We start from the raw sequence: 24373 nt of genomic DNA, 5'->3' as shown, positions 1-24373 counted from the left end.
CATTTGTTCACCAGAAGATTGAACACCTCCTGATGAAGAGGACATTTCCCTGAATGCACGTCCTGACGGCTGGGAAAGCCTGCTTTCCATCTGAGGATTCCTGAATGAACACTGCTGATGACGGCAGAGATATAGTCTTCCACCCAAGCCAGAATTCGGGACACCACTGTTAGTGTCGCCCGACTTCGGGAACCTCCTAGGTGGTTTACATAAGCCATCATGATGGCGTTGTCAGACTGTACCTGCACGGTATTTCCGTGGAGGACCTGTCCTGCATGCTGGAGAATCTTGAATACTGCTCAGAGTTCTCAGATGTTTATGGTAAGCGCAAAAACTACTGGTGTCCACCTGCCCTGGAACAAGTGTAGACCCGTCACTGCTTCCCAGCCACGGATACTGGCGTCCGTCGTCAGAAGGACCCTGTCCACAAGCCCAAAGGGGGTGCCCCTTGTTTAGGTGAGCTTTCCGCAGCTACCAGGCCAGAGAGAGACAAACCTCCGGGAAAAGCACTATTGACTTTATCCTATGGGGCAACCCATCCCATCCGGAGAGGATCAATTTTTCTAGAGGTTCAGAGTGAAACTGGGTACTCTCCACCATGTCGAACAGAGACACCCTGGAATCCAGGAACCACATTGCCGAGTGAATAGACACTCAGCGACTCTGCAGGCAACTGCGTACCTTTGCCTGTAATGCAGAGATCATTTCCTCAATCACAAAGATCCTCAGATGTTGGGATATGGAGAATCCTCTGTGAAGAATCAGAGAGGACCATTTCCAGTGTATCAGTCAGCCCTAACGTAGCAACACAGATATTGTCCATTGCAGATGGCACTGAAGTATCTCTGGAGACCCTGGTAACAACAGGTGGTTTCCCGGATTGGGTAACAAGCGGACCCCCTGCATCCGCAGGTGGGCTGCCATGACCCTGGTAAAACTAGAAATGCTTATCGACCACCGCAAACCTGAGGAAAAACACTGGTGTGCTAAGAAAATAGGGACATTCAGGTAGTCACCCTGAATATATCCAACGACACCACAAAATTCCCAGGCTCCATTGAATGATGGAATGCAGGGTCCCCCTCCTGAACCGAGGAACCCTTAAGAATTTGTTGAAGGATTCGAGGTTGAGGATGTCCAGGTAAGACCCATTGAGTTTCTGTACCAGAAAGAGGATGGAGTAATACCTCGTTCCCCTTTGTGGCAACGGAATAGGTACTAAAACTCCTGCCTGGAGCATAGAGTGTAACACCCTCAAAAATTACAGGGCCTTGTCTTGAATTGACAGAAGACCTGTAACTAAAAATCGTCTGGGAGGCTTTTACCAGGAGGAGAGGACATACCTTCAAGAAAATACTTCCCTTACCCCAGTGTCCGTGGTGGTCAGACACCAGCACTGGGCGAACTGGAGAAGCCGACCTCCAACTCTGGGGTCCCCCGAGAGGAGGCCCGTCCCATGAGGCTGAAGGCTTATAGTCCAACTTGGGAGTAGGACGTCTTGTACTCCAAGCCTGTTCTTATGGTTGAGCAGATTTCCTGGCTACTGACTGTCTTGGAAAGCTATATTTTAGACTTGCCCTGGCATCACAGGGCCGAAAAAAGGATGCCCCAGACCCCGATGGGACTGTAGCCGATGGCAGACACACAGACGTAGCTGCTGCATGCGGGGCCACAATTGTGTCCAGATGAAGGCCAAACAGGACCTGTCCCGTAAAAGGCAAAGCATTCCAAATGGAATCTGCGTCCGCTTTCCAAGAGCACAACCACAGGGAGCATTGAGGCGCTACTGCTGCCGAGGAGATTCTGGAAAGGAGTAGGCTATATGTAAGACGGTCTCATTATGAACGTGGCTAAGTCTCTGAGAATTTGCCACTATCCACCTGCTCTGCTGGAGAGTCAGTGTGCAGAGATCCAGTTACCTACCCAGCGCTCCATGGCTCTGGCCCCCCAGCACACGGCCATAGTCGGGCTGGAAGCCCCTCCAGCAAGGGAATAATTGGATTTTAGATATATTTGCACCTTGCAATGTGTAACCTCCTTCAAGGAGGACCTGGAGGGCATGGGCAACGTAGCACCCCTCACTAGGCGTGTAACATGAGAATCTACCCGTAAAGGTAACTCCCATTCGGAAAAATAATTATCCGCAAAGGGGTATGCAAAAGGTCAACCGTTTTTGAGGCTGGAACCGCTTACCCGGATTTTCCAGCCTCCTCTAAATGATCCACCTGACCAGATAGAGGAATTACAGTGGCAACACCCTTATCCTTAAAGAAGGCATATTTGGATTTAGCCACGGGGGATATGTAATAACCAAAGCCGCACGGACTGCCCGTATAAGGCCAGGTATATAGACTTTAGACCCAGACTACGCCTCCTTTGCACTAAGGGGCTCGTGTCTGAAAAAGTCAATAATGTCACAGTCATCAGACGTCATGTCCTTACCCGTCTGAGACCCAAAAGGCCGTTTAGAAGGCCGAAATGGTGACTCCCCCTGTAAAACGCTATACCATTTGGACAATAAATTCACCCACACAGGCTCCTGAGGCTCGGGGGCGGGGTATAGGAGAGGGACCCCAGTGCATCCTGGGAGGCTGAAAATTTAACTCTGTGGTGCCTGGATGTCTGCCGCCATCGCCTATACCCCAAGGTATCCTGTGGAACCCTATGGACCCTGAAGTAGAAAAACACCACATTGTCCCCTACCTTCCAACAGCAGATCGCAGTTGTCCCTGTTCCTCAGTGGCAGGAGTTGTTGAGGTACTGTGATTGGAGCCTTGCTTATACTAACTGTAGCATACCAGTGAGCACTCTGCGGGCGGCAGGGACAGCAACTTGGCATGCGTGACCTATGATGTCATGCAGCCGCGTCTTCTGTGTTAACAGGAACTATGTATAGACCTCCAGAAAGGGGAGAAAGCCCTTTTCTTCTGAGGGTCAACCATACTCTAAAGCTGGCCACACATCTAAAGATTATCTGTCCAGCCAGCCAACTAGTTGATTGGTTGGAATGAAAATCTGGTAACATATGGGAGTAACTGATGATCAGCAATTTGCTCCTAAATGCCAGAAAACAGATGAAAATGGTCGTCAGACAAGTTTGTTAAATTTTTGATCTAAACAATTTGTTCAAACAACAGATTTTGTCAATTTTCCGGCGTTTGGGAGCAAATTGCTGATTGTCATTTGCTTTCATAAGTTACCAGATTTTCATTCCAACCAATCAACTAGTTGGATAGAAAATCTTTGTGTGTGTACCCAGCCTAAGAGTTATAGAATTTAGATATCACACCAATATGTAAAGAATACATCCATTTGCTGCCTCAGGAGACAAATACCAGACATACAATATATCTAGAGTAAAAAACATTCTGCAATGGAAAGGTCAGCAGAAATATTCAAGCAGAAGCCGTGGGAGGAAACAGAAGGAAGTTTTAAGTAAACAGTTAGAGAACTTTAAACAAAACGGAACCATGAGCCTGTAATTCATGCTTATAACTGCATGATTTGGGCAAATTCACATAATGCAAGATGCTTAGTTAATCATTGCCTGTTTTAATGATATGGAAACATTATGGCAAGGTCTCCATCTTACCAAACATACACAGTTTTATATAGATAATAGTCAATGAATTATTGGTCTAGGGCTTCTAATGGCACCTCCTAGATACACTTGTGTCCCTAAAGGCAAAGAGCAATGCTGGTTCAGTAAAGGAGACTGCTGCCCCGGAGTCAGGCTACCACCCTACTAGAGAAGACTTTCTGGTGGCAGAGTAATGCTGGCCATATACCTGTACGATTTCAGACCGATTGCCCCTTTTCGACGAGTCCTTAGGATGGATCCTGTGAAAATCGCGTATTTTTGGAGTAAGATAAGATCCGATGCGCGCTCCCGCAGCTCCTAAAACGGATCGTATGATCAGATGTGAAGTACATATGATCCATCCTATCGTGTGCAGATCGTACCCTTTATTTTGTGCATGCGATGCATCGTGCGTCCATTCAAGTCATTTCAATGACTTTTTCCCTAATGAGCGCGATTGTACGACAGATTGTGTGCTAAGAAAAACAACAAATATGCCGCCGGGACTGCCAGGGAGCTCCGGGGAGTCAGATGGTGAATCTGATCTGATGCTGGTCGCGCAGGTGTATGGCCAGCTTAACACAGGTTACTGACTTAAGAACCCCAATCTGTAAAACCCCTTGTATGTCAGAGGAAGCACATTCTGTCACAAACATGAAAAATATTTTAGAAATCTTAAAATATTTAATTTTTCAGTCATCCACTCTATACTTACTAATATATCAGTGAGTATGCAGTAATCTTCGATTTCATCTTTCTTTACCGGATTGTATTTGGTCACTAATCCAATTGCAACACCAGCGACAGGAGCAGAAATAGGTACTCCTAACCGTTTGAAAAACAGTAATATAACATAACTAAAAATATCTGTTATACTATTACAATTGCTTTCACTTATATTCCCCCTATTTTTAATTACCCAGTCCTCTTCAGGTTTTTAGTTTTTAAGCCATTATCATCATCATCTATAGGGTCTATAAACATCAACATTATTCTTCACCATTACAATCCATGAAGATGCTCCCAACAAGTTCACACGCCACTTCCTACCTCCTCATTGTTTACAGGAGATTAAGATGCAAAAGCTCAGGAGCCCTAGTGCTGTCACCAGAGGCAACTATATTTTATCTATTCGTTACTAACCCCATCATCGGTCTTTCATTCTGAGCCTTTATTTAGTATAAAAGCAGAAACAAAATTCAATTTACTACTAGAACAGCATTTAGTTGGCAAAAGTTATATTGAAAAAAAAAAAAAAGTGCTAATTATTACCTGCATCCATCAATGACAGAGAGCCACCGCAAGCAGACGCCATGGATGAAGAACCTAATGTAACAATAGTGTTTAAAAGCAAGCTCAATGAGGGAAGCTGTGTAATAAACACTTTACAAACACAAATGTATCAAAACTAGAGATGTGCGGGTTCGGTTTTCTTCGGTCCTTATCGCCAAGTTCGGATTTCTCTTATTGGCTATCCAAAACACGTGACAGCCGGATAGCCAATATGATGTCGTTTTTGAGATTCGAACATATCAGAGTAAAACCGATCGCACATCTCTAATAAAAACACCAAGAACACTTAATGGTTACTATATTACTGAACATAATGGTTTCATATTTATCAGAAAATTGGTGGTTAAATACTGCAGTTCTAACAAATATATAGGTACATAAAGTCGTGCACCTAGCATCAGATAACAAACACACCGTCAATGCAACAGAGACCCCATATGTGGTCTTTTTTCGACCACATCTACTAACATGCATAATAATGATTTAATCAATATTAGATAACTATTGGGCATGGGGTTTGTGATGGGATGAGTTTACTCTGCCACCCTATCATCCACCATGCTTTATGGAGGTTTTGCTGTCAACAAATAATTTTTAACTGCTCTTATTGGCGCTGCATGGTCAAACCAGTCACTCACTGAGTATCAAGTGCCAACCAATATGGTGTTGGTGTAAGAGGATATCATTATCACCACAAAGCTCCTTCACCAGTACATGGAACTGCTGCTTCTTGATAGCATGCAGCTGTTGTTGAACCTCTTGATTGTTACTCCAGCTACACCCGATTGAAGATAGTCATGTTATACTTCTTTACAAGAGCTAATTGACTTTCTCTTATACAGTTTTTTACACTAGGCCTGGTGGGAATGGGGTCGAAGAGTAAACAGCTTCTATAAACAATCTGATCAATACACAAAGATTAGCCTGGTAGTTTAACTTTTTCTTATAGCCATCTTGGTGACATGCAGCGCAGACTGACTTCCAGGGCCTAGGTCCCAAAATCTAGTACAACCTCAGAGACCAATGCCACGCCAGGAAGTTATGACAGGCCGATTTCGCCCAGCACATTGGCTGAACAGGACTGATCTCCTCCATTGTCAACAAAACCTGTCTGGCATTATTAAAGGGAGCTCTATGGCTGCTGCTGCTTCCCCCCTCATACTAAGTAAAGGACTTGAATGCCTCAACTGAACACCATTGGCATTATTGTATTATCATTTCACGCATGTCTGGATATAGTGTAAAAGCATTTCACACAGTATGTGCTGGGAGAAAGATATCTAAACTAACCACAAAGTAAATAGAAACAGGGAGCTCCAGCACTGCAGTGCTCTGATCCCCCATCTTAAAAACAGATTTCCCTAAATCCCAGATTACTGACCTTTAAATATTTGTTTCTTTTATATACATTAAGTATACAGGTTATCATTTCAAGCATATTATGAGAAAAAAGTAAATCCCACGCTTCAAACAATGGGTGCTGCACAGAACCACAGAGGTGGTCTCACACAGCCTCTCATACAAGACAATAATACAAAAAATTGGGTACTGGCGCAACCTCCTACAATGTAATTCAAATAAATAGTTCAAACAATTTATGTCCAGTCACTGACTTCAATTAATATTGTCCTGGATGTACTACTAAAGGGAAGGCTTCGTATTTACCAACTTTCCATCTTTCATATCTTTTCCACCTTAGTACAGTATTCTCCTGGTTTTCTTATTCTCTCTCAAAGGATATTCTCCACAGACACGTTTTAGCTCCTTCCAAAACCACCTTGATAAAGACTGTGTAGGAGTTGAAACGCATTGGTGCAGGAGAGCAGAATACCAGGTGTTGGTCCATCTGAGTGGAGTACATGTTGAGCACGGTTTGCCAGGTGCCAATTCCTGGGAGGCGCTGGGAGGATTTTTGTTCTGACGTGATGTGGTGAGCATTATACACCGCCCAATCCAGTACGCGGCTCTTTCATTGGTGGTGGATTCAGCAGGAAAATTGTTGTATGTCCATCAATGTATTAATAAAAGCGGTATTACACTATTAATAGAATTCGCTCTCTCCCCTCAATGCACTTACGGTGGAGAATATCCATTGGGAGATGAAAACCAAGAGAATACCGCACTAAGGTGAAAAAGATATGTAGGAAAGAAAGTTGGTAAATAAGTAAAATACATCCAGGACTATATTAATTGAAGTAAGTGACTGTGGACATATATTGTTTGAACTATTTGAATTACTTAGGAGGTTGCGCCAGTACCAACATTTTTTGGCATTATTGTATTATCATTTCACGCATGTCTGGATATAGTGTAAAAGCATTTCACACAGTATGTGCTGGGAGAAAGATATCTAAACTAACCACAAAGTACATTTGCCACCGCAAGCTGCAATATCGGGCCCTATCATTAATATCATCAGCATGGCCACCTTAATAGTTTTAAATTTAGAGAATAAAAAAGGTTTAGTCTTTCTATTTTACAATATTGGAATTTAACTTACCATTAGACTCCAAGACTTCTGCAGTCACTCTTATAGTGAAGGGAAAGTCTTTAGGAATGACAGCTTTTAAGGCTTTTTCTGCTAGAGCACCTATAAACAAACATATACACTTCATATATGATGTCATTTCTACATTTATGTGTAGTCCAGTAATATTAATGACAATATTAATATGCTGCATATGTTGATGTACAAATTGAGCAGAGAAAACATAAAATGGTGGACACTGTACTGGGCACATTGACCCATGTGTACGGGCCTCCATTATATATTTGTGTATTTCACCTCTACAACAAACACACTTACTAAGTTTTGCCTCTAGCTTTCCTTACCATGACCAAGTTCTCTCCGGTTCATTCCCACAACCTTGCCAATTTCATTTGTTGCATATGGGGGAAACTGGAAATGACAAAACACGGTAGGACATTGTAACACACACCATATTTTTAAATTGTGTTTATGTAGTATGATTTGTATTTTTCCTATTTTCTGTTGTATGTCCAACACTTTAAAATTCCCTTCATATCTTCCTAATGTTTTCTAGATAACTGCATAATAACGTGCATAATTCACGTTATAGAACATTTCCTAGCTTCTTTAAAAAAGGTATTAGTCTGCCTGCAGAGCCATTAATTGCATCTGTCAATCCCCTCATCTCTTCACAAAATACTTTAGGATAATCCTCTCGCATTAAACGGTTTAGACAGGTCTGACACCACTGAGAATGTATCCATGTCAAGAGAACAGAGAATAAAGGGGGGAGGGGCACATGTGAGGAATTAAATATTAAAGTGAACTTGTCACAAAGGGAAAATGGTCTAGGGCCTAGGCTTTAGTACACCGTGTTCTATAAACTTTTTCTCTGCACAAGAGAGTAGCTACAATGTAGTACTCCCAATACATCGAACAGCATTCTATAACATAAGCTAGCTCAGTCTTTCTGATCAGTGCTCCCAAACAGTAGGGAAGCTGGGTATGCATCTGCCTGTCAATGTATCTCCCTATTTATCGGTTAAGTCCATCATTTCTGGTAACATTCCTATAATGGCGCATACACACGGTCAGATTTTCTGTCAGATTTGAACGATTAAGATTTTAAAAATCGTTCAAATCTGACAGAAAATCTGACATGTGGGCCTGTAACGATGAACGATGCGCGTTCCCGATTGTCAGATAACGATATCTGACATCTGATGTGCTTGCAGTCAGATTTGGTCGATTTCATTAATTTTAATACAGGCTGAAATCGTTCAAATCGTTTGTAAAATCGTTCAAATCTTTGGTAAAAATCGTTCAATTGTTCATCTTACAGATCTGACCGTGTGTATGCACCATTAGTGTTTTGTTTATTTACCTATATGTGTAAAAAATATTAGCATTATACAACATATGGATCAAACAGGTGTGTAGGACAAAACATCACCCACTGCTTATACGGACTACAGACATTTCCTCTACTCAATTTGATTTCAGAACTGGGGAATGTATATGCTAAAAATAGTTATATGTTAGGAACCAATATCTGTCAATTATATTCCTGACCAGTCCTATTTGTGTCCCTGTCTACACAATAATTTTATCACAGATGGTGCATGTTCCCAAGCTGTTGTAATGAGAGGGTTAGCACACTCAAATTATTGCTTCAATTTTGTGATTTGGTTTTATACACATGGACATGATTATAAGTGTTTCTTCTTACAGATACCAAGAAAAGTTCTTCTAAATAGTTCAATGAGGAGGGAAATACCATAAGCAGTGTGGAGACAGGGATAAATTACATTTTAGTACAGATTAGTCACTGTGTTCCATATTATGCAATAACACGTCTGGATAATACCTGCATGTTAATACATCCATCAATATTGCCATTAGACTAACCCAGAGATTCCCAAACGCGGTCCTCAAGGCTCTCCAACAGTTCATATTTTAGAGATATCCATGGTTGAGCACAGGTGATTAATTAGTATCTCAGTTAATTTGATATAACCACCTGTGCTCAACCATGGATATCTCTAAAACCTGAACTGTTGGGGAGCCTTGAGCACCGCGTTTGGGAACCTCTGGACTAATATATACTTTTTAGCTTACCTTTGTGTTAGGGTCTCTGTGGCCGCGATTCAATTCAAAGTGATGATGAATAGCCCGGGAAGGGAGCTCCCAGAGCTATTCAATTCAGCGAGATGTTTGGCTTGACTAAAGGATTTCTTCTCACACCCTGCTGAGGGGCCCGGGTCCAGTGCCGCTCCCCCCTCCCTTCTCTCTCAGCAGCACAGCACACAGCGTGTGCTGAGCTGCAGTGGGAGACTGCTCGTGGCCACAGCAGTCTCCTTTGCCTGTGGGGGGGAGCGATCACACTGATCGCGCCCCCCTGGCTTTGCGCCGGGCTGAGGGGCTTACAGCCCCCCCTTCCCGGTTGCGCACTGTTTTTTTTTGCTCAAGGGGGCATGGCCACGCCTCCCACAATTAGGCCATGCCCCCTCTGTACTTGGGGCCCCCTCTGTACCTGGGGCCCCCGAGGCTCTCTACGGTCCTGGGTGCGAGGGGCAACAAAAGTACCGGCCGTGCGGCTGTTTGCCAGCTTAGCGCTGCGCTAACAGCCTTGCGGCCGGCACTGTAGTTAGAGGATGACGGTTCTCACAACTGAACACCAATGTTAAGTCGTGAGAACCAGGATTCTCCAACTTAACAGCGCGCTGAATCGAATAGCCTTGGGAGCTCCTTCCCGGGGCTGTTCAGCATTGCGCTGAATTGAATCGCAGCCTGCAATAGCATTGAGAAGTGACCCAGTTTGCAAGAGTATAAAGAAAAGGGTACAGGACTTGTGCACAGTCTACTAGTAGTGGCAGGATAACCATGGGATTCTACAGTTAGAGGCATTGAGAGAGGTTGGCACAAATAATACGTTGAAATAACTTAAGGCTACAGGGTTTGGAATAGCTACTGATCAATGAACATTAGGTCATCTTCTAGCCTTACCTCATAATGCAGCATGAAATTCTTGTCTTTCACACCACTAGGCAAAGTAAAAATAGAATAGGTTTAAGACCCAATGACCAATCATATTCACATTATCTTCATTCAATACAAGATATTTTCCAACATATTCATGATTTCAGCAATTTCTTTAGCAATCCCAGTCGAACACCATTGAGCAAGCTCATTTACAAGGTGGACCAGCATTAAGTAAAACAACAAGACTTTTATAAACAGATAAAGACAATTGATACAAGAATACAATAGATAAAGACCTTGAAAAAGTTCTCTGCAACGAGAACGAAACATTTTGACAGCCGGACCACAGGATAACAATATTAGCTCTCAACACTCTCGGATAACTCGTTTACACCAGACAGATTCTCACTACTAACAGGACTGTGTTGCCGCATACAGAGCAGAACCAATATATATCTGCATTGTTTCCTGTTACCAGCTGGTTGGCTCCAACCTCTCAGACCCAGGAGTCTCTCACGCTGCTAAGACCCAAGAGAGGTATACTGAGAATACGCAATAAAAATACACTTTGCAGCCTACTAAGGATGACACTTCTAAGGTAAAACTATATCTTATGGTGGTTCCTTATGCAATAGTTCACAGGTTCTCAAACTCAGTCCTCAGGACCCCAAACAGTGCATGTTTTCCATGTCTCCTAACAGAATCAAGTGAAATAATTAGCTCCACCTGTGGACCTTTTAAAAAGTGTCAATGAGTAATGATTACACCTGTGCACCTGCTGGGTGACCTGGAAAACGTGACCTGTGTGGGGTCCTGAGGACCGAGTTTGAGAACCCCTGCAATAGTTTATAACAGTTCCTAAACTATTCCTTTAGTGGCATGTCATCTGCAGTATTGCTGTCAATAAGCACTACGGCATAACAATTGCCATTTCTTTCAATGTGCTGTTACCGTGATTTTTACTTTGGATTGTATTTTAACTGACTTCCCAGAGGTCTACTATGCTCATCAATTTCTAACACTGGTTTTTGAGATCCCCTTTTTCCTTCAATGTTATTTTAATCTATTAATATGGTTAAGTGTATTTAAGATATTAAAAGGTCAATTTAAAAGCCATTTCCATTTTATGATTTAGTCAATGCTTCCTGTATCTCATGGCATAAAGCACATATTTCCAGCATAAGGCACATACTTCCATCTATGTCGAAATATATATTTATTCATGGGTGTATAATATTCAAATCCACCGTCTTTTTTCAAACGCAATGAAATCTATGTTTCGGTTTGGGCATTTTGGAGACTCCTAGCAAGAATCTCATTTCCATTTGTAGCACAATAAAAAGAATATTAGCTACTGTATTAGCACTGGGAATTCAAGGTAGTATAGGTAGACCTGCAATAACACAGGATAAATAATACATACATATGGATGCAGGTAAAAGACATTCAAAAGTAGTAACAGGGACAATAGATCGAAGCGAGGGAGCTGCTCTGCTATGCACGAAACCCTGACCCAGAATCAGGTCGTCTACGAATGATTTAGCATGTGTAATGTGTAGCTAGTCATTAAAATGTATACAGAATACGACAAATGATTTTGAATTTACGTAAAGTAAATATAGACTAACTACTATATTGAAGTAGATATTACAAAGTGAGGTGCAGAAGTGAAAATAAAATGGACCCATACACACGACAGGGAGAGGTGTCAGAAGGGCTGGGCAACCCACTCTGGAAAAGGAGGGGGGTCTGGAACTGACATAATACTAGCAGGGATGGAAATTATCTGCCGCAGGTGCAAAAGGAATAGGTGAGCAAAGGAAGGGAAGATTTAGAGCAATAGAGCAGTAGGTTATGTACGGACGCAAGAGGGATGGGAAAAACAGGGAGAGAACAGGTTTGAACTATATAAAAATAGTTGCAGGCTTCTAAAACATATCTCAACAACATGCACTTAAACACAGTTTTATGCTAACAAGAAGCCTCAGTCGCAGTGTTGTTTGTAGCACATCCCAGGGATGCCGACAGTTTGAATATTGGCACCAAAATCCTGACAGGTTGAGATATCGGCACCAGTATCCCGACCGCTGGCATCCAAAAGGTAAGTATCGGGGTGTTAGGGGGAAGTTAGGGTGCAGGGTTAGGGTAAGGCACTAGGGGGAGGGTTAGGGGCATCGGGGAGGATTAGAATTAGGGTGCAGAGAGGGGGAGGTTAGGCTTAGGCACTACGGAGGTAGGTCAGGGTTAGGTACCGGGGAGGGAGGGCTAGGGTTTAGGGTGAGATTACCGCTCTTCCCTATGGGTGTCGGGATTCTGGCTGTCGGTATTCTGAACTTCAGCATCCCGACAGCCGGGATTTCATACCCAACCCTTCCAGAGTGATGGTAGGGCTTATGTGGCAGCTCTCCCAAAACACATTAGGAACATGGGTACTTTCAGAAATATTCGTGAGTAGATTATGAGTGCATTGGTTGAAGGCATATAGGGAGCAATGTGTCTTTTCACAATATGAAATGCCTGTGTCTTGTTCAGCTGGAAAACACCCACTCACTCCATTTCCAGCAATTACAAAACCATCTCACATTCATCGTTTTAAAAATAACAGTAGCAATGGAATATAAATGTCAAACGTGTGACTCGTACAGAGCTATTTGTCACCATCTACGTACATCTGTTTACCAGTAACCACTTTCTAGCAAAGCTCAGCTCTTCTCCATACATTTCATCCTAGTAATGCATACAGTAAACATACAAAACCACGGGGTTCATAGGAATATTTTTTTTGCTGTTCTTGTTGTGGCCTTAAAGCCATTTGTTTAATTTCAGTATTGCAGAGATTCATGTAAAACACTTCACATTTTTCCCCAAGAATGATTTGGCAATTCTGGCATGTGATGTGTGAAAATGAAGGCGTAAAAACATCCACTCATACAATCTCAGGGAATTCAGCATGTGGTAATTTGCACCACTGAACTAGCACATTATCATTGCCAGGCAGTTCTTGCCGGACCGTTTTCTGATGAAACTGGCTGCTCGCATACCAGGATGCAATTTGCAATCAATGTACACTTCTTAACCTGTTGGAATCGATATGAAATACCAATGGACGGGATGCTGGCTGCCAGTACACTGACAGTAGCATCCCAATGGTTCAAATCCCCACAGCGGAACGGTAACTAATGTTCCCATGTCCTATTTACCCAGTAACTCTCCTTTCCTGTACCCCAATACTAACCCTCCCTACTCGAACCATAAACCTAAGCCTCCCGGTAAGTGCCTACCCTAACCCCCTCCAGTGCCTGAACGTAACCACCCCTGCCCGGAGCCTAACACTAACTCTCCGCCCCCCCGAGTTTGATACTCACCTTTCCGTGGTGTCCTTATGATCTGGATGCAGTCTATCTGGATTTCAGCGCCGGTGTTGTCTCTGCGTTCCGGATTCCGATACTGGGGTTCCGGCAGACGCCAACCCGCTAGTCGGGATCCTCACCGCATCCCAACCTGTAATGTGTTGCATTTCAAATGAATGCATGGATATCATGATTTTGAGTATGAATTCAAATTATTGCTGATATTTTTTTTTTCCTGGGAGACTCATGCAGACATCACCTTAGACACCTTTGACTGTGAAACATTACAAAAGGTGTATTGTGTTACTGAAATTCCTACCAAATAAGACTTAACAAACAACACTCTCATTACTGAAGCATACATTGCAGAACTTCACATGCCCGGTTTACAATGGAACAACAAAAAAAAAAAAAAAGAACTATGTGGATTAGTATTTGTGCACAGTTATTGTGAAAGCACTATGGGGCATATTCAATCGGCCGCAAACAAACGACGCAGACATTCAATTGCAAATTGGTTGCAAACTTTTTTGCGCCCAAAACCTATGGGGGATACATGTTATTAAAATAAAAAAATAAAAAATGTAGCCACCCCTGTGGAGGTCTATGAGTAGAAGGATGATGGCATCAGAGCTGGCACTGAGAAGCTCCGACCTGCCCACCAGTCACCTGGCTTTGGAACATGTTAGACTTCGATATGATGAAGTGAAGAAGGAGCTGGTAGAGACCAACCGCAACATCAGCCAGTGCGGCCGCCTGATCGCTAGAGGGATCACTCTCCCTGCATAAAAGTCTGAAGCGCAGGAGGTGACGCCAGGCCTTGATGGAAAAATATAGACAACGCTGACATCTGCAACTTTAAAAAGATCCAAGGCGCAGGCCCGCATCCATACCTGTCTGAAGAAACCGCAAAAGACTAGTGATCCGGAAAGACAGTGGAGAGAACGGATGACGTTCACACCAGGACACTTAAGCATGCCATATACAATAATGAGCCACGGAAACCGTATTATGAGCCCTGAGCATTGTTGGTATAACTGCGGCCGGAACACCCAGATTCGTGATGACGAAGGACTCAACAGCCACGCCGTCAAACGTGGCCGAGGCAATGCAGGACAGCAGGATAGCCACAGGGCCCTTGTAGTAGCAGATAGGGACGAAGTGGAAGGGGCCATGGATCATCCTTTAGCAGCTGTTGGAGGTCCATGTACCACGACCTCCTGGGCCAGGCCGGAGCCACCAGAGTTGTCATCCGTGAACTCGAGGGGATTGAGCACCCAGGGGAGAAGAAATAAGGGGAACAAGTACACCAGACGAAAATCCCAAGGTATGGAGAAAGCATCTGCAGCCAACGCTTCCGGATCTCTTGTCCTGGAGCAGTAGAGGGACTAAGATTTAGACGAGACGCCATAAGGTCGACTATGGTAGTCCCCCACCATGACACCACGACCTGAAACACCTTGGTATGCAAAGACCATTCGAGCGGATGGAGATCCTGATGACTTAGGTATGCCGTCCACTTGAGGGTGCGAACCACTTCCTTCATGGCCAGAGCACTCCTTGTTTCCTTGCCGATTGATATACGCTGCAGCAATGTCTGACTGGATCTTTAGCAGACACCCGAGGAGAGACTGGGCCACCAGCAAAGAATTGAATATGGCGCAGAGTTTTAGAACATTGGCAGAAGGGCCTCAGTTGTGGACCAAAGCCCCTGGAATGGATTCTGAAGGAGCACTGCACCGCAGCCGTTATGGCTGGTGTTTGTGGTGACCAACATCATGAAGATGCTTGGAGTTCAACCATCAAAGGAGAGAAAACCTTGTCAGATGGGGAAAGGCGGGTTACCATGGCCAGATGAAGGCGAGAGCCACCTCACTTCAATAGGAGGTCCAGTTGAAACTCCCGGGAGTGAAACCAGACAAACTGGACAACATCGAAGGCAGAGACGAGCTTCCCCTAAAAGGCATGTGCACAAATGAATGGAGACAGTCTGCCTCTTAAGAACCAGCCTCACGAGGAATTAAATGACTTGCCTCTTGTCCGAAGGGAGAAAAATCCACTCGTGACGAGTGTCGAAAACCATCCCCAAAAAGGAGTGACTGCTGAGATGTAACTAGATTGGGCTTCTTGAAGTTTAGAATCCATCAATGCGAAATGAGAATTTGAAGCACCAGGTGGCCATGAGAATTGAGAACCACCGATGGAGCCTTGATGAAGAGGTCGTCCAGGGATGAAAGTCACTCCCAAGGAAAAAAGGTGAGGAGCAGAGGGCACTGAATTTATAATGCAAGTTTCGGATTGCAAACTGAAGGAGAGCCTGATGGGGTTCCCAAATGAGATTATATAAGTAAGCACACAATGTGCACTGACACCAGGTACTCCCCCCTTTCCATGCTCGCTATCCCAGATCTTAGAGATTCCATCTTGAACTTGTTGTAACAAAGATGCACATTCAGTGACTTGAGAATCGGTCTGACTGAACCATCTAGTGTTGGAACTACAAAAACGTTTGAATAAAACCTCTCTCCTCTCTGATGTGTTGGAATCGGACTAACACACAGCCGTATTAATGGCCACTCTCCTTTGAGAGGACACCGGAAGTCCCTTGGAAAAAGAACCTCCATGGAAGAGGACCTACAAAAATCTGCTTGCCACAATCTCAGCCATTGGGCTCTGCGAAAATCCTATACCAGACCTGCATATATAGCAGCCTCACCAAGTAGCTGACTCCATAAAGTGTTCGACCAGTGGCAGCCTAGGGGTACCGGAATGTAAACTGTCCAGAATATATGCCCACTTCACAAATGCCTTGTTGACCCAGGCTGAGGTCAGAATTGGTCTCAGAGAGGCCCCAGTGGCTCCATAAATCGATCAGAGCCATCTTTAATAGAAGTAGCTCTCGGAACAGGAATAGTAGTCTTTTTGGAAAGATGGGAAATGGAATGATCCACTAAAGAATGAGAGTCACTTTTTTTTTTTTTTTTATCTGCCACTGGTAGTGGGTATAGGAGAAAGCATAAAACCTCGAGATCTGGAACGTACGGTCTGAATGCTGCCACGCAGCAGATAGTAAGTTCTCCAGCTACGAAGAGCTAGGTTTCCTGAGGTGAGTCAGTGGAATCCTGTAAGGACCTGTGAGTCATCTAGAAACTCATCGTCCTCCTCCCCTTGCGAGGATACGTCTCAATGGGTCTGGAGTCCCGCTGGAAGCCTATGCTTCCCTTGACTACCTAACATGGTCCTACTGTGTGTGGAAAACGACTGGATGTAGGTCCAAAAAGTTTGCCCTAGGGAGATGAAACCTGTACCAGTCCTTGAACTGACCTAGCCAACCCTTGAGAGCCCAGGGAGGTTCCTCAAGAAAAGAAGGAGGCACAGAAAAAAGACAAAGGCCTCTTTCCACGCCACAAGAGAGTTGCTGCAGGACGAGGAGTTGAATGGGGCACTTGCCTAGAGGCCACTAACTGCTAAAACAATTCAGACATGGCCCCAGCTAGAGTGGTCAGCCAAGCTGGAGTCTCCCTATGTGGGGTCTGACTAGGGAGCAGTCTTGAGTCCTGCGCTAACCGAGGGCTCAACAGCGCAGAACTCACAGACTGTTCCCTAGTCAGACCATGCATTTTGAAACTTTGTCTGGCACTTAGCACAAGCAAACACCTTTTGAATAGCCCAACTATTTGTTTGAGGCGCTCCCCCAGCATTGCCCTACCCTGCCATCATGTGAGAGGAAAAAGGAGAGAGGAGCAGACCGAAGATGTAACAGAATGCAAGGTAATAGAAATACAACAGGCAATAATACAGATACAGCAAAAATGGCAGATAGTATAAACTAAACTGATGCGAAGAAACTTTTTTGAACACACATTCACAGAACTCACGCACAAGTGCCCCACATGTAAAACCCCACAGTCCTGTTAGGTATAAAGGGGGGGGGGGAGTGCAAGCCTGATCCAGCATGTTGCATGTTGAAGAACTGTTAGGAGGTGGCTGCAGGGCTAATGCTGCGCTGTGAAGCCTTCTCTGTGTAATGGCGGCTTCCGGCTCTGATATGGCTGTTCCCTCAGTGGGCCGCTGTACTGTTTGGCAGTTCTGGTAGGCAATCCTGCAGGCAGAAGCGCGCTCAGCTGAAGAAAATCGTCTGTCAGAAGGTGGCTGACACCGTAGAACTCCTTCTTGCGAGGCCAGGGATCCAGGCCGCCTATAAAATGCTGCTGAGCAGCTGCTCTGGCCCCGACACCTACCAGTCCCAGCAATGGCACTCACGGGACCGGAGGGATAACAACCGCAACTTCAAGAAAGCTGATCCGTCCAGAGGCGGACCCTACTAACCGCTACCGCGAGCCTTCAGTGCGCGGTGGAACCACAGTGTCTGAGGACACAGTGTTCAGGATACCCAGACACGACCTTATGGCGGGTTCCTCTAGAGGCAGTCCACGTTGTAGGCAAGACTCGCGTAGCACGCCCAGTAGGAAACAAAAAATAAAATGTCAGGCTAAGTAGGAGTCTGAGACAAGCTGCTCAGCTCCAATGGGCACTAAACTAAAACTGAGGTCAGGTGGGGTATAAAAGGGGAGGAGCCAATCTCAAGAATTATCAAGATTTCAATTGCCAGGCTCCACACTGCACTCACTATACGCATACGCCAGAGTCCCCTATAGAGGTAGGAGAAATTATCCTTTAAACATATCTAATGAATCATTTCACAAACCAAATTAAAAGCAGAGACAATTTAAATAATCTGACTATATTCAAACATGAGATGGAAGACGGGGGAAGGGGATTAGGACTGTACGCTGCTAGAACATACCTTAATGCTGTTGTAATGTGATCGGCTTTCAAACTTGATTCAATGGAGTCAAAAGTAACAGTGCAAAGAACCTAAGCAAAAAATGACAGTGTATTTCAGTTAGAATTGTAACCACGATAACTGTTAAAGAGGTACATTCACACACAGGAGATAATATTTTAAGTATAAAGTGACAACCTATCTTTTGATTTATACAAAACCTCCAATACTTTAAAAAAAAAAAAAAAAAAAAGTGGGACACAGAAGAGGTCATGTATAAAGCACAATAAAACTTACCTGTGTTTGGCCTCTCTGGAAGAGAGCAGAACCATGTAGAGGTTTTAAAAGATCAACTTCACAGCTGATATTTCGGAGAGATGTTAAGTCTCTGCCATCACATCTTTAGTAAAAAAAAACAATGTTAAAAGAAAGAAAATGAAAGAAAATAACCTACATTTTAAGTATACAATAGTCAATAGAATGCAGATACCATACCTTCTGTGTTCATTCAAAATGATGTTTCTAAAAACTTCTTTTGAGACAGCATTGAAAGAGTCTATTATTTCATATTGGTCTGCATTGAGGAATTTTTCTGTAACAGAACAAGACGACAGGATGGCACAGTGTGAGAGCCTACTTAGGCAGCATCAACAATATCTTGCATAAATTGTTATGGTGTTTTTGTAAATTCGCTCTCTGTGTATGTTATGGTGTTAATTAGATTGTAGTATGCAAGGGGTTGGTGACTTGGCAGAACCCATTAAAGTGGACTAATAAAGATTATCAACTGACAAGGAATCCATGTATCAGAAATACTTAGCTATAAAGAACCAAGTGATGTCACTAGTTTCTAATGAATGGATAGGATGAATAGACATGAACGTTGATTACACCCACAAGATGGTTGCGACTACTGGGTGTAAAGGTGACCAGCACACAGTACCTACATTTTGAGGAACTCGTAATATTACCTCTTAATACTTCTTCTGTTTGAAGCCTAATTTTGTTAATCGCTTCATCTCTAGAGATCTAAAAAAGATATTGTAGAAAAAAATTATAGATCATCAAAGCGGTCAATAACAGATTAAACATGGATTAATTTACTTCGCCAGTATGCTGTGTTTGTAGTTTTCCATGTAAGTTAAAGTGCTGCAGTTGCTGCCCTAAGCAGTTCTTTCACTAATTATCTGACTTCTTCTAAATTTCTGGCTACATCTAGATCGTTGCTGATATGGAAACGCTGATAACTGAATAAGCCTCCATTCTGCACCACCTGGTCTTCTCCTCTACAGGCTTTAGGCCGAGCGCCTAGAACTGGAAGCTATTTTTATGCTGTGATTAATGAAACCCTTATGGTGCCTTAATAATACTATTGTTTATTTCCATTAATACTAACAAGGGAAAATAAGTATTCCATGACAATCTATGTATCGTTCTTGGCAGCTTCACAAGAAAATAGGGCTCAAAACAGTTACAAATATGTAGTACGTGTACAATAAACTGTTAAGAGACAGCAATAACCAACATGCTTAGCATGCATCGTATATGAAACACTGCAGCACTCTGTCAAAGGAGTCTTGCAGCACAGCTGGCCCAATGCTCCCCATTTGGTACATATCTTGCAACACATTTATCAAAACTACATTTTAATATGCACAGCAAAACCAGCATGCTCCCTTTTGGAGATGTATTTCATGAGCAGAACGTACACTTCCATGGACTTACACAGACAAGTAAAAAAATACACCTAATGATTTAATGAAATTTACCTTGTCATGGGTGAAATCAGAAAAGACTGCATATATCTTCTCAGATGCAAGACTGAGGGAACGAAACATGAGTTTTACATGGATCACATAAAAAGCAAGTAGATTACAAAGAAAACCTAACACAAAAAGTGCCAGATTAAAGTGTCCACTTCTTTTGAGCTACAAGTGAAATACAGTTCTCATACATAATTGGGGGGGGGGGGGGATAAAATAAACCCAGCAAACTTTACACACCAGCATAATAAACAAAGCAGACCATTCTTTTAAGCAAAGCTAACACATACCCAATATTAATAATGTAATCTCAGTTGGGCTGTCAAAATTATGCAACAGCTATTTACTATAAATAGGGAGATATTCTTTTTGTGTCCACGATGCACCACCTAGTGGAGGAATCATATACTGTAGTTTAGAAAGTCCTGTACAAAACGTATGTGGCTTGAAACGCCAAAGTTTCAAGTAGCTTACTTAAGGGATAATATGGACATAGCAATCGCTTAGATATAATATTTCACCCTAATTTGCATTTAAAAGAGGGTGAGAATACTGGGCACAAATATATCTATAAGTTAATTTCTAAGATCTAAAATTAAAATATACCAGAACTTTGAGGCATCATACTTTAACAATAATTAAGTGTTCGGTTGAATAGAAATGTTGATCTTTGATCCTGGATTCAGACAATCCTTATCCCATCCAATATTTCTACAGATGTTTCCTTTTAATTTTAAGATTTTAAGGCAAGAGGTCAACGTTATCCTATTTACCAATAACTTCAACTCCAACTGACTTACTGCTTTGTCATTCCCACGTCAATGGTTCTTTGTACTTTGCCATCCTAAACTGTACTCATTTTATCTGCAGTACTCTACATTCACTTCCAGACAAGATGAAAAATGTTTACACAAACAATAAACCATGCATAAAGAGTGCCTTGCCCTTCATACTATTGCTGTTGAATAGTGCTATACTGCGCATCACATCCAATTACCACTTTGATTTATGCCATTAATGCTTATTTTTATTCTACACACCTGTGCCTCAAATAAAATAATTTCTCAAGCACTTAAACCCATGCATACCACTACTCCACTCTCCTAGTTCACATTCAGGGACTGATTCGGAGTTGGGCGCAAAGCAATAAAAAGCGAGCACCTGTGCACATAGACAAGCTCATATCGCAATGCAAGAGCCCAGATATGTATTTATTTTTGCATGCAGGGCAAATACTGGCTGCTTTTGTACGTAACCCACAAATGCTGAAGAGCTTTATTTTTACCCAGCAATTTATGTCGAGTTAGGACATGCTCTTCCCAAAGATAAAATTTATCAGCACATTTTAAATCTGTCCCTTCATGAAATCTATTACTATATGATAGTACAGCTTTTAAATGATCATTTTAACACTGTATAACAGGCACACTAACATCTCCCTAGTGGAGGAGTGTTAGGATTGCATTCTACTCACCTTCTTGAAATCTCTATAATCTCAGCAGGAGGTGTGTACATTTTCTCCACAACCCTCTTCTCTTTCCCGTGCTTTTTAGCAAGTTCATCTATAACCTGAATTATTTGATTTGTTTGCTTCACCGCCAATTTAACAGCATGACAAATATCCTGTTGTAATACATTTTCTGCTGCACCTTCAAGCATGACTGTAAGAGAATACAGAAGTCACTATTGGTAGAAGAACTAGTCTTGATGAATATTAGATAAATAAAGCCTTGACCAGTCTGTTTGTCTTTATACTACAAATCTCTCCTAATTGCATTTTTAGGGGGTAATTCAGTTAAGTTACCAAACGTATTATTTATAAAGTGTATTGTAAATTATTTAATGGTAAAGTTTTATTGAGTTGCACAAAACTGTAGTTTTTTTTTTTCCTTTTGAAGTTTGGGTTTACTGCTGAAAGAATCAGTGTGGAGGTTCTACAGCAACAAAAAGGTTTTCTAGCATTTAATAAACACTAAAAAAAAAGACCTGAAACTTGTTTGTATGTTATCATCCAAAATGCCAGAAACATGCACAGAAACGAATCTGACAAATAGGGGCTCGATTCAATTAGATGCGAGAAGGGCTTGGAAACGCTACCAATGGCCCCGAAATTCGACTCTTGCCAGATTTCATCCCTATTTGGCTGCAAACAAAAATCCATGAGTCTGGCGGTACCATAAGTGCAGCATATAGCAGCACTTACTCGCGGATGCGACTATGTCGTGTCTAATTGAATTGACCCCATACAATCTTCAGCTTTTAAATGAGGACACTAGTCAAATATCAAAAGAACATTTGTTATAAATCCCATATACAAAAAGCTAAGGTAAACAAAGCAAAATATACCACGAAAATTTCTTTGTAATAAAAGTAACTTTTGGTCTGTACAAAACACAGTGACAAAGTTAGTAAGCGGCAGTTTCTATCCAAAGATGAGTCCGAGTGCCGTCAAGACAAGAATTAGTCTGAGGCTTCAATAATACCAATATATATTTAGGGCAAGAAGGAATATATGACGGAAGGGAATAGAGGAGCAGATGTTGTGTACAATAGTGCAGATACTTTATAAATGATGTACAGCTACAGTTCCATAGCTGATCCTGGCTTTATATATTAAATATAAGTCAAATGTACAGAATACTATCTAAAAATGCAAGTAAAAAAAAGGAGAGTTATGGTAAAACTTACTTTCGTTAACGCTCTTTCTTCGAAGTTCATAGGGTCCACAGGGAGACATTGGGGTGTCGGTGGGACCTGGAGGACCGGACACCAACAGCAAAGCTTTTCAATCCCAGGATGTTCCGGTCCTTCCCCCTATAGTCCGCTCACAGTCTGATGGCACTTCAGTTTTGTTAACAAGCCCATGGCAGAAGCAGGACAGGAGAGAAGGAAGACTGGTACACTAAAGAATCACACTCTCATGCAAAGAAGGAAACAAGTGACCAAGAGGACGAGCCCAAAGAATCCAGGTGTGTCATGGCGAGTGCCCTGTGGACTTCGAAGAAAGAGTTAATGATGGTAAATTTTACCACAACTCTCCTTTTCTTCTTCAGGGTCCATAGGGCTCCACAGGGAGACATTGGGGATGTCCCAAAGCAGTTGTTCAAGGGCGGGAACGCTCCTGAGCTGATAGGAGAACCCTACGCCCGAAGGAAGCACCCTGAGAGGCAAATGTATCAAATGCACAGAACCAAAGAACGGTGTGGACAGACGGCCAGCTTGAAGAAGGCAAGAATACGAGAAACTTTAAAGACTTGAGAGTCGTAGTTTCTTGGGAGCGCACCATTGGAAATATGAATGCCATATTCTGTGGTAAATCCTGGCTAAGGCCGGTTTATGTGCTTTGAGCATGGTATGGACCATAGAGCTGGAGAAACCATTAGCCGTTAGGAGGAATGTCTCAAGAGCCATGCCGTTAAAGACAGACGGGCCAGGTCCGGATGGAGACATCAGGTCTACTCGTAGAGGAAGTTGAAGAGGAACGTCTATGGAGAGCCTGTGAAGATCGCAGATACCAATGATGTCTGGGCTAAGCCGGAGCTATCAGTAGGACTGTGACCCCCTCCTGTCTGAATTTCCAAAGCACTCGAAGAAGAAAGGATATTGGAGGGAAGAGATATGCCAACTGGAAGTTCCGTTTTATCGACAAGGCGTCTATGAAGGTCCTTTGTTTTGGCTCCATAAACTGGAAGTTTGTTGTTGTGTCTTGAGGCCATGAGATCCACTTCTGGAAGACTCCATTTGTCCACCAGAAGCTGAAAGACTTCTGGATGTAGAGACCATTCTCCTGCGTGCACGTTGTGACAGCTGAGGAAATCCGCTACCCAAATGAGAATCCCCAGGATGAACACTGTGCAGATTGCTGGGAGTTTGCGTTCGACACATGTGAGAATGTGGGACACTTCTGTCATTGCTGACTGACTTCGAGTGCCTCCTTGGTGGCTGAGGTAGGCCACAGCCGTGGCGTTGTTGGACTGTACTTGTACTGGCCAGTTTTTCAAAATATTCTAAGCCAGAGTGAGAGCTCTGTAGATGGCTCGAAATTCCAGGAAACTGATTGGCAGCACTGCCTCGACTGGGGACCATAGGCCTTGGAAGGAGTGCTGGCCGGTTACTGCGCCCCACCCTGGAGGCTTGCGTCCGTGGTGA

At 43.1% G+C, this 24373-nt stretch overlaps 1 protein-coding gene across 1 annotated transcript in view; it reads right to left on the bottom strand.

Moving 5' to 3' along the window:
• The window catches only part of PNPT1 (polyribonucleotide nucleotidyltransferase 1), an 86019-nt gene that overhangs the window by 42667 nt on the left and 18979 nt on the right, over positions 1–24373 (bottom strand). The window contains exons 9-19 of the mRNA XM_088477327.1: positions 21699–21885; positions 20231–20282; positions 19433–19490; positions 18957–19053; positions 18759–18861; positions 18483–18553; positions 10350–10386; positions 7706–7772; positions 7374–7463; positions 4853–4906; positions 4296–4405 (exon numbers count right to left, since the gene is read on the bottom strand). Coding sequence (XP_088333453.1) covers positions 4296–4405; positions 4853–4906; positions 7374–7463; positions 7706–7772; positions 10350–10386; positions 18483–18553; positions 18759–18861; positions 18957–19053; positions 19433–19490; positions 20231–20282; positions 21699–21885 — 926 coding nt within the window. The remainder of the gene's footprint in view (positions 1–4295; positions 4406–4852; positions 4907–7373; positions 7464–7705; positions 7773–10349; positions 10387–18482; positions 18554–18758; positions 18862–18956; positions 19054–19432; positions 19491–20230; positions 20283–21698; positions 21886–24373) is intronic.

This window comes from Taudactylus pleione, unplaced genomic scaffold, assembly GCF_031769625.1.
Source record: "Taudactylus pleione unplaced genomic scaffold, aTauple2 ptg000201l, whole genome shotgun sequence".
Taxonomy (NCBI): Eukaryota; Metazoa; Chordata; class Amphibia; order Anura; family Myobatrachidae; genus Taudactylus; species Taudactylus pleione.
This window is presented reverse-complemented; position numbering and strand designations above follow the sequence as displayed.